Source organism: Pseudomyrmex gracilis, unplaced genomic scaffold, assembly GCF_002006095.1.
Source record: "Pseudomyrmex gracilis isolate BER0280 unplaced genomic scaffold, ASM200609v1 scaffold_1639, whole genome shotgun sequence".
NCBI lineage: Eukaryota > Metazoa > Arthropoda > Insecta > Hymenoptera > Formicidae > Pseudomyrmex > Pseudomyrmex gracilis.
The window spans coordinates 13705-25292 of record NW_018022223.1 but is presented as its reverse complement, the minus strand read 5'-3'; the positions used below and the strand labels follow the sequence as shown (position 1 = coordinate 25292).

The 11588-nt window shown below is 28.9% G+C and overlaps 2 protein-coding genes across 5 annotated transcripts; both read right to left on the bottom strand.

The window, feature by feature from the left end:
- Positions 1-2: 2 nt before the first annotated feature.
- LOC109862336 lies at positions 3-3680 on the bottom strand. Its single transcript, XM_020442363.1, has 6 exons — positions 3568-3680; positions 2302-2810; positions 1743-2177; positions 1602-1656; positions 1473-1510; positions 3-47 (listed from the first exon to the last, which is right to left on the bottom strand). The coding sequence occupies exons 1-6, from the start codon at positions 3568-3570 to the stop codon at positions 26-28; spliced, it is 1062 nt and encodes a 353-aa protein (XP_020297952.1). The 5' UTR covers positions 3571-3680; the 3' UTR covers positions 3-25.
- Positions 3681-6098: 2418 nt separating this feature from the next.
- LOC109862337 (glutamyl aminopeptidase-like) lies at positions 6099-10562 on the bottom strand. 4 transcript variants are annotated; one of them, XM_020442365.1, is made up of 10 exons: positions 10468-10562; positions 10275-10364; positions 9651-9735; positions 9102-9478; positions 8612-8919; positions 7870-8057; positions 7271-7606; positions 7028-7097; positions 6713-6760; positions 6099-6512 (listed from the first exon to the last, which is right to left on the bottom strand). In XM_020442365.1, the coding sequence occupies exons 3-10, from the start codon at positions 9716-9718 to the stop codon at positions 6396-6398; spliced, it is 1512 nt and encodes a 503-aa protein (XP_020297954.1). In that variant the 5' UTR covers positions 9719-9735; positions 10275-10364; positions 10468-10562; the 3' UTR covers positions 6099-6395. The 4 variants fall into 4 exon arrangements, with proteins under 4 accessions (XP_020297954.1, XP_020297953.1, XP_020297955.1 ...); XM_020442364.1 differs by lacking the exon at positions 10468-10562 and having other exon boundaries at positions 10275-10447; XM_020442366.1 differs by lacking the exon at positions 10468-10562 and having other exon boundaries at positions 9651-9752; positions 10275-10295.
- Between the last annotated feature and the right edge of the window lie 1026 nt (positions 10563-11588).

Sequence of the window (11588 nt, the reverse complement as noted above, 5' to 3'; positions counted from 1 at the left end):
CGTCGTGTTTGGACTATTAGCGACTTCAGTAAAGATTGACCAAAAATCTACAATAGTTTTCATAATTATACTATTTACTTAACTCAGCTATTGTATATACAGATTGACCACTACAGTTTTGAAAGAAGCAGTATCTATGACATTTTTTAGTAAAAAATTGTATATTATAAAAGCAGCGTATTATCAGTAAGACACATTTTTTAGTATAAAGGAAGATACGAAAACTTTATATGAGCATATACTATGTATATATAACTAAATATATATTTATTTATATATATATATATATAAATCTGTATATATAATAAAATATTTTACATATCTAAAAAAAATTTGTGATGTTTAACACAGACGTTACATTGGTTTTGTGTTCTGTACATACATATTTTAAACGCATTACTTTTATATGCTTCTATATGTAAAAATATACAAATGTGTATATATCCACACTCTCTACGTATATTTATATAAGTGTCACAGACGAGGTGTGTTCCAGATGAACTCAAAAATGAAACAGGCAAAGCAAGATGTATAAATCGGACAGTCGCAATCAAATGCAGTTTCAATCGGACACAAGTTGAAACAAACACGAGATAAAACGGACACACGATAGTTTCAATCGGACACATTAGTATTAAAACAAGATTACTTTTCTTATGTTCTTTTTGTTTGTGCTTTAAACGTGTAGTCAAAGGCGGCCTGCACTTTCTCTTCGATTTGCGTGGAAAGTTGAAAACTATATGAAATCTTGCTTTCGTTTTAGTTACGTTGCTTGTCAATGTACGCCAGTATAATATGTCACTACAAGCGTCTTGTGTCCAATTGAGAATGTCGTGTGTACGTCTTGACTTGTGTTCAATTGTAACTGTGTCCGATTGTCTCAGTTCTGTGTATGTGTCTTGTCGTGTGCGATTGAGTCTGTGTCTGATATTACACATTTTGCCGTATCCGTTCCGTCGTGTGTCTATCTGAGACTCACCCAGAAATTTATAGTTTATTGTATAGTGATACTCAAAAGTGATACTCAAAAGTGATACTCAAACGTTCTTATGATAAACAAATAATAAAAAAATATATTTATAAGTAAAATATTCATAAGATAAAATCGAAAACAAAAAGCTTCTTTATCCAGAGAAACATAAAGTGTTAAACTGTTGACCTGCTCTTCTCTAATATAAATAAATTTGCGTTTTAGAGTTATAGGGTTAAACGTAGAAAATGACGATACCATATATACTCATAAATATATACATATACATATGTATATATAGTATCTAATACATACCTATGTTCTGATACTACTTCTGGATCTTAATAAAAATGTAAATAAATAATATTACAACAGTGTTACATGGACGTGTTGCAATAGTATAAGTATATATTAGTAGGATAAAGTTTATTATAAATACTATTTGCGTGTAACAAACCATTTAAGTTACAAGTGTAAACGACTATGATACTGTATGATTTACCTTATCAATAATATACACTCCATAATATGTTGAAAAACCTTCCATAAACCAAGAATCAGACCGTTTCAATGTAGGTAACCAATCACTAAACATTTCTTGTATTACATTACGTGCTACCAAACATGTTACCTTTTTTTGTTGTGCAAGTGAATCTAGTTCTTCATCGTATGTAATTTCAGCTTCACTGAAAAACATTGGTCTTAGTGCAATTGTGTCATTTTTGGTACATCTGTTTATAAACTNGTTTTATTGTCTTGAGTAGTATCTTACTTGAAGAAAACTTGATTTTTAGTTATTATACTTTTGTAATGGCTAGAATTTATTGGAAGTGCTACATAAATCACACGTGACCANGATACATCTNTCCAAGTGTTTTTAACATGTTGCTTGATATTTGTAATAAGAGATTGTGCATATAACAAGTTACTGTTTATCTTTACTCTGTTTATTATAATATCTCCCTTAAAAAAATTCAAGGAATTTGCTACGATAGAAGGTACGACTGCTATTGCTACTAAATGAGTAGACATTATAGACGAANGGGGAAAGTATGTAATTCTTTCACGACGTGTATCACCAGGCATATGTGAAAGAGCTATTTCATCGATGTTGTGGTAAATTCGAATACTAAATGTGGCCTTAATTGCTGAGTTTTCCCAATATGGAAATATCCATTTAGCGGGAATACGTGGCAAAATTAAATATCTGTGTAGTGAAAATCGTGAGTGCTAAAGATAAATTGTTCCAGTACTTGTCAATATATATATAAATCATAGTGCAACAAAACAAAAATAATACTAAATAATGTTTTAAGTTAGTATGTACTTACTTCGATTCTTCAGATTGCTCTTTATTTGATAAAACAGTAGCAACTTTGTCTAAAATACAATTATATACCGCATTTATCCAATATATTCCGGGTTGTAGATATGTTATTCGGGGTGTTAAGTCCCANAGTATGTGATTCACTTGAAAAACTCTAATGAGTAAAATATTGGATTGATCTTTCGTCAAAAATGACACCGACGTTGTCCAAAACAAAGAAGTAAGATTATCACGTCTTAATATATTATTACTAATAAAAGTAATTTCCGGTGTATCACAATAACGTCCGAAATTTAATTTTATAGGTGACTGTAAACAGCTAACGTTTATTTTGACGCGAGTCTCAACGTTAAGAGAGTTATTTTGTATTAGCGGAAAAATCTTCATTTCATAGGATATCGGTTTTATGCATTGCAATTCTTCAGATAAAGTCTCATCCGTGGAAGAAGCAATTTCGGTTAGAAATATTAAGCACAAAGTACCACAGAATGTAAGCATCTGCGTAATGTGCATCTATAAAAGTAAATTGGTTGTTAAACAAGAAATATGCAAATGAAAGCACAACAACGGATTTAAATTGTATAGAATAAATGGTTGCGTTGAGCAAAACAAGCTGCTCTGTAGTAATCAAATATAATTGGCTCTTATTTTTAGAACTATTTACTTAACGTCGAATATCGACAAGACAACAACTTAACGTTTGTTTTGCTAAACGCGGTCATAAAGTGCGTTTTCAAATATTATTGTTACCAACAGATGTGTATGACCGTTATTATTAGTATGTTTATCATTATGCTGCGATGTCTTTATGTTTCTCGCTTGCACATACACGTATACACATACATTCACATATTTATCATGGGTTCATTTAATTACTATATAGAAGAACAAGTGAAGAAAAACGAGTCCAAAGTTTGTGAAACGTTTATGACAAAATATTATTTCAACGAACAAAGCTATATTCTACAGTAAACTGTTCACATTTGTGAAGCGCGTTTTATTAATATAATATGTCACACATTGCAAATTACATCAGTGCAAAAAAGAATTTAAAATGTAGTAGTATTCATGTAATCGAAATGTACGGAGTAGAGTGACAAATATTATAAGTCGTATAATAAGTAAGAAAATCGAGTAGATATATTTCTTTTATATATAAAGAACAAAAAACGAATTTCATAGTTTGGTAGTGTGTAATGAAAGATAGAAGCTACATTTGCTACCAAATATTGATATTTAACAAATAATGTACAAGTTTATGGTGACTTACCATATTTAAGACAATAATCTCATCAATTAAAATATGAAAATTGGAACACAAGAATTCTCATTATACACGGTCACAAAAACGAGGTGTCGAAAGATATCTGCGATCTTGCCTGTTTGAAAGATACTCGATAACTACAGGACAGTCGTTTTCGTGAAGTAAGAAATATATATCGCGATGAAAACATCTGTATTGTGAAAAACATCTTACTTAGAGTGTATGTCATGTAGATACATATAGAGACAGTGCCGTATTAAGAAAGGTGCAAAGAAAGCGGTACGTCTCGATCGCTTTCTTAACAAAGATTCGATGGAACAATATAGACCCGCAATTTCAATGCTTACAGTTCGATCGTTGTTTAATGTAATACAACAATCTCATTTCTTCTTACTTCTCCAACTTGCGTAATAGACAGAAAATGTTGTTTCAATCAATTCGGCGTTTCTTGTTTATCAAAAATTACTAGAGGCGTTGATGTAAAATGAAAAACTTGCTTTGTTTTTTTTGCTTATGAGTAATGCGCTTTGTTTTTCTTCGAAATAATTACGTAGCACACAAACGTACGAATTGTTCACACTTTTATATTTACAGTTTGTAACACAGACAATTGTGCAAATAATTAGACAAATAATTTACGATCAAGTTAGTACTTTGTTTGTATTTTAAAAAAATTATTTGGTTAAAAAAAAGTAAAACGTAAAAAAGTAAGGATTTTTACAAGAGTAAACCAATTATTTGCTTGTTATTTAAATTATTATCGAAGTAATCTTATAAAGAATAAGGGAAAAAGACTGCACCGGTAGCTGTCTTTTCTTACTACGCTACTGTATAAAGGTAGGTTTCGTAGTTCGGCGATATTCTGATCTACAGAAATGCCGCGTTTTATAAATCGCGATATACGAAGCTCGCAGAAGAGCGCATAGTGAAGAAACAAAGTACTTAGTCTTCATTACAATATGTAAATCGCGTTCAATTGAATTCGCGGTCTACGAAAGTTATCTTTACTGATAGAAATATGGTTAGTGATAAAACTATGACTTTTGAAATGTAAATATTCACTGTTTAATATGCGATAACGTTCATATTCAAAATGTTTTATTTGAGATAATCAATTCAATAGTTGTTTTTTTGAAACAACTACATTGAATAAACTATAAACAAATTGTTAAACTATTTAAAAGTGAGTGCAGCACAGACTCAAAGAGAATTACATTTGTTCTGTCTACGATTGAAAGTGATTGTTGCTTTGTAAGTGTTTCATACATCTAGTTTTATGGATACGTAATGGTAAAAGCAGCAACTGCGATTATGTCGGAAAAAAGTTTCATGGTTTGGCTGCTCTCAGGTTTTTCTGTGACATATACATAAATCAGAGCAAAAAAACGCCTGAAAACTACACTATGTTCAATGAAAAATGTAAAGTAAAACGGACAAAAACTTGTTCGGTTTGCGTATATCTCATATCAGAAAGCCATCTTACTTTACAGCTATTGGATGTTAGCGAGTATCCCGCCAATTTAACACAAACCGTTATCTCCACTTTGCACTCTTTACTTTTTTTATGCAAACACCGAGTTTCTTTTCTTGATGAACTCAGGAAAGATTGTCACATACACAAAGAGAAATCAAATAGTACAATATAATGTTTAATCAGGGTTTCTGATCACTTTCGCTTGTAATTGATACTTTGATGTAAATCTGTAGAGTTAGCTGCGGTAAAGTAGAGCGTTATTTCATCTCGCTCTATTTTATTGCATATTAGATATAATACAAAGATAGAATGACGCAATAATTCTGATAGCGCGTCTGTCGATAAAGTTTTAACGTATTGCAGTTATAAGTAAATATCTATTATAGAGAGTACGCGCGCATCTAGTGTACTGCATGTTACATGACGTCTCAATAGGTTCATTAAGAAAGATATATGTAAAGTTTTAAAGTTTTTTGTAGTATTATAAAAATGTTTATGAGTTAAAATAAATAAACCAATAGATAAAAATTACGCCAAATGACATTATTTGTCTATTTCGAGTTGTCATACAGAAGGTTTGTAACACCAAATATTATTATAGAAATGAAATTACTGTACCTTTGTACTTTTCAAAAAGAGACGATAAAAGTAGCAAGCAATATAGGTTCGTTTGTGGTAACACATTTATTCTTAGTGTATTTGTAGTAGAGCAAAAAAAAGGATCTTATTATATTATATAAATATGTTCACATATAAACTTAGTAGAAAATATTGCACATTGTTTAAATTTTAAGAAACATTAAAAAGTAACCAGAGAAATGAAGTGCAAATGGTCTTTTTATTGTAAATAAAAATTATATAACAAACATTATCTTATAGTTAAAACATAATAGAGTAAAACTACCCTAACTGTTTTTGTTTTATAAGTATTAGTAATAGTCCTTATCAATAAATCTTGTTAAACTTAACATTAAATAATATCTAACTTTTTTTTTATTTCTATAATGTTATGTATATATGTTGTATTGTTTTACTTTGTACTTAATATATATTTATGTTTTGTGCAAGATGCTTATTGAATACTTAACTTTACAACAATACTTTAATCAAATATACTATTAAAAACTATTTATTGTTAATACCGATCTGATTTTCTTTTGTGGACAACTGGCGCGAATTAGTAACTATATTAAAATCGGTAAACTGTAGTACCGATTTTAAATATAAGTAATAAATATTTTTTGTTGTCATAAAAGAAAACTTTACTTATTACACACAAGTCACATAAGTATTGAGAAAAACAAGTAATTGGTAGCATTTTTTCCTTTAAGATAAATAAAACGAGTATACAAGTCTACCATTAAATCTCTGTAAATAAATGCATTTTACGGTTTGGAAAGAAGATATTTTTTACTTTAACTAATAAAGCACGACGATCATCAACTTTTTGTTTTACGGCGACAATAACATAAGATGGCTGGAACAGATTACAAAATCTTATATAATACTTTTGTATATGTTTGCAGAGATTAGATAAATAAAATATATGTTTATAAGAACAAACAAAATATCAATTTAGAAATAGAAATTAGTTTACATTTAGAAACTCAAAAAACTCGTTAAACACCAAGAAACACTACTTATAGATTACTTCAAATAGTCTATAAAAACATTTACCGCACGATGTCTGTTTCTCAGCATTTGTAAGAACTTTCCATCGGTAACCTGAAAATATTTTGTGCTGTTAGCATTGAATGTGATGTGAATGCGCATTGTGTAAAAACACATAATAGTACATATTAACGTTATTATATCAAAACCATTTTAAGATATATTATATAACTACAATATACCTCTACCACACTTACGTATATAAATACATGATATGTATAAAAACCGAAATGTGTAAATTTTTATATATGTAAAATTAGATAAAGTAAACCATATATATTGATAAAGCAAATGACTATATATAGTACTTCCTATACGTACCATCGACAAGCCTTCGTCTGAATATATGTTGTTAATAATACAGTTCATTAGTGCACCTATGTTAATGTCGCTATCACAAGTAACAATGACAATTAATATGTAAAATTTATTTGTTTACGTATTAAGTATATATTATAATACAACATGGTATGTGCGGCAAATGGATTTCATATGCAGTTTATATAGAACGTAACTACATTATGTAAATATGCAAAAGTCTATACATACAAAAAAATGGTTTACCTTTCTATGTAACGTATTTCTTCTAGTATAGACGTCAGCGACGCAAGAGTTTTTGAATGCTTCGCATAAATAGTAAAAACAAAAGAAACTCTATCACTTTTCTTTAAATCTACACTACGTTCAGAAGATGGTAGAAAAGTAGTAGCAAAGGATTTGAAAGATAAGAAAATATTGCTGCGAAGTCGAGAACAAGGTAAAAATTTAAACATTTCTTCTTCTTTTAACTGCGTTTCATACATGGTTTTTAATGTATACCATATAGAAGAGTTCTCATACGTGGAATTTTCTACCATTAAACTCTGGCAAAATATCCATTTCTGCCAACTTTGCAAAAGTCTGCAAAGAAACAATATATATAACTTTACTCAAAGAAGAGAGAGAGAAAGAAATTAAGAAATCACTAGTCGCGATAATGTTTTTTTTTTAACAAGAACAAGAACAAGAACAACAACAACACCAACAACAAAAATACTAATAGTAACAATAATAAGAACAATGTAAAGTTTATGTGATTACATCGTATATAAACGTAAAACAACATAACTATAATCAGGTAACGTCTTTAATACTATTATGTTGCTTTTAAGTCAATAACGTACCTGTTTTGTGCAAGATTTTCTATATGCCATGTTAATTCATCCATAACAATATCTTTGCACTTTATGCTATCGAGAATACATGCCCATTTTAAAACTTCGTAATATAACTGATTAGTGACATTATTTTCGGAAGAAGGTGTATGCGACGAATCTTCAAGAAACTTATGCAATACATCCAGAATTCTATCCTAATAAATCAAAATATATGAGTTTGTTTTATACATTAACACTTACACTTAAGTTTATTTAATGATGTTTATATATATAAAATATTTTCGTAAGAATAAAGTTTTAAATTAGTTAGTTTTTAAAGTTAATACATTTCATATTTCAATGTTTTTATCAAACGCTTATGTACATGTAAATGTTTTGTCTTTTTTATCTGAAACTTATACATGTTTGAAAACGTCAGATATTTAATAAATAATATTTACTATTTGTTTAATGTATCACATGTTTTTCTACAACATAGTTTTGGACAGTTATCAACAAACAAGTCATCTGATAAATAGAATTTATCTGTTTATCTTGTGTTTCTTTTTGATTTGGATTTTTATGTTGAAAACAACTTGTTTATTTATAAGTTAGTATACAAAATTTTTTGTGTATTGATTGCAAAAGTAAAAACTAATGGCATAAAGTTTTATAGAATATATTATAAGTATAATGTAAAAAACTTAGGTATCATTTTAGTATATCTTGTTTTAGCATCTAAATTATTTATTATGTTAGTAGTAATTACCTTGATGTATGCGCTTTCGGGAAAGGGATAAATCTTTGATAAGTACTCGAAAGCAGTAAATATAGGATACCAAGCTATGTAGGAATTGTTCACGTGAAATACACTGGTTGCAATATCAAAAAATATGTCTAGATTATCATTAGTATTTAAATCAAAATTTTCATTATAATCTGTATTTTGTATTAAAAAATAAAAAGCATCGTCGAGAATTTGGGCTAATGACACGTCAGATAAAATCTTAGACGTTTTACGTTTCAAGAAGAGAGCAATATTCTCCCAAGATTTACGATCGTAGTTGACGCGATATCCTACAACATTTAAGTGTTAGTAAAAGTGACAAAAGAAAACAGTGAGAATATTAGAAAAACAAAAAAAAGAAATAAAACAATAAAGCAAGAAACAGTAACTATACTACATTGACGGAAATTTAAAAGGTACTATGTAAGAGTAATAAACAAAACTAAATAATCCATGTGTGTAAAAATATTACCAGGTACATCCATAAAAAGGACAGAATCATCTTCTTCAATATTCGGAACTATAATATTGTTTTCGTCTGGTTGTAAATACCATTGATATGTCATGTTAGACTGTTGTATTGTTATGTAGGTCACAGGTATCCACCACGTGCTTACACAAGAGTTCTTCATATTACTTAGAAAGCAGTCTCTAATCAGTATTTCAAGAGTCCGTGTATTGTTGTGTCGATTTACTTGTACTATAGGATAACCAACGTGTGTCCAAGAAGTTATCACAGTCGTTAAAGTTCCTAGGAAATACGTATTTTTGTGCGTAGGCATCTCCGATAGTAGTTTGCTCCATAAAATATTAAAATTTAATTGTGTAGCATAACTATCACGTGATAAACTAATAACAAACGAGAGTAGTATAAAAAGTACATTCATATTAGTTAATAAAATTAGTTAATAAATGTTTCAAAGAAAAAATAATATGGTCTTTACGTTTTGACGATACCGTATAATGTGAATTACACAAATAAACATTTTGCGAAATTTATCATAATAATTTATATACTCACATGTTATGATATAAGTTTATGGCTTTTTCAAACATAAAGTTGTAGAAGACATGTTTGTCAGTGACCATGTAAAATATACTGAGTGCTAGAAAATAATTCTAACTGTATAATAAGTATAAATTTATAATTAAAAATTTATTTATATTAATGACTGTAAATTTCTATATTATTAAGATAATTTACACAATTCACTCAAAATCTCCATAGACTACTATTGTGTATGTACATATATTAAAGGAAAAAAAGTATACTACTTTTGTTGGTTATGTTTTTATTTATGTAGAATACTTAAGTAGTTATTTTCTACGAATTTTGTAACCTAACACATGCATACAAAATAGTAATAGGTTAATCCTAAAACTGTGTAGTTTGTATTGTTTGTTGGTATATATTTCGTTGACAGACGATACAAAATATTATTAAATCTTTTTGTGTTTGTTTGTAAAAGTAACAAAAAGTAACGAAAATAGCACATCACAGTAGGCATCCGTATTAGGTAAAAAGTCTTTGAGTAAACTTTTCTCACACACATAAAAAGGAGGTAAAATCGACAGCTGAATTTGGCAAGTTATATGTAAAATGTAAAAGAATTAAAAATGTACTTAATAAATGTGATTCTCTTACCACTCTTTCGCCACAATTCGATAAAAATCGAGCTTGGAGATATGAACGGTGAATTGTCTTTAACTGGAAGATCATGTGTAACATATGCTTCTATAAAATCAAAAATTTCCCGTCGTGTTTGGACTATTAGCGACTTCAGTAAAGATTGACCAAAANNCTACAATAGTTTTCATAATTATACTATTTACTTAACTCAGCTATTGTACGCACATACAATACAGGTTTATGTAATAATACAGAGTGACCACTACAGTTTTGAAAGAAGCAGAATCTATGACATTTTTTAGTAAAAAATTTTATAGTATAAAAGCAGCGTATTATCAGGAAAACACATTTTTTAGTATAAAGTAAGATACGAAAACTTTATATGAGCGTATACTATATATATATAACTACCCTTACGAAAAAGAACTACTAGCAGTAATATATTGCGGCAGTGGTAAAAAAATTACTGGCATTCTGTGTAATTGCCAGTAATATTTTCAGTGATTCCTGTAATATCTAATAATATTCTTATGTGATTGTCAGTAATATTTATAGTAGTGACTTTATTTATATGTAATCGGCAGTAGTTCTTTTTCGTAAGGGTATATATATATATATATAAAACTATATATATAATAAAATATTTTACATTTCTAAAAAAAATTTGTGATGTTTTACACAGACGTTATATTGGTTTTGTGTTCTGTACATACATATTTTACACGCATTACTTTTATATGTTTCTATATGTAAAAATATAAAAATGTGTATATATCGACACTCTCTACGTATATTTATATAAGTGTCACAGACGGGGTGTGTTCTAGATGAACTCAAAAATGAAACAGGCAAAGCAAGATGTATAAATCGGACACAGTCGCAATCGAATGCAGTTTTAATCGGACACAAGCTGAAACAAACACGAGATAAAACGGACACACAATAGTCTCAATCGGACACATTAGTATTAAAACAAGATTACTTTTCTTATGTTCTTTTTGTTTGTGTTTTAAACGTGTAGTCAAAGGCGGCCTGCACTTTCTCTTCGATTTGCGTGAAAAGTTGAAACCTATATGAAATCTTGCTTTCGTTTTAGTTACGTTGCTTGTCAATGTACGCCAGTATAATATGTCACTACATATGGCGTCTTGTGTCCGATTGAAAATGTCGCACTGAGAGAAATATGCTTGGTATTTACGACTATAATTGCATAGTAAAATAATTATAGTTGGAATTCTTATTTTTATTGTTAATATTGCTATAATATTAGTAAAACTAACCTTATATACATGGTTTTGACAAGTATGTAAAAAGTTTGCTATAAATTAT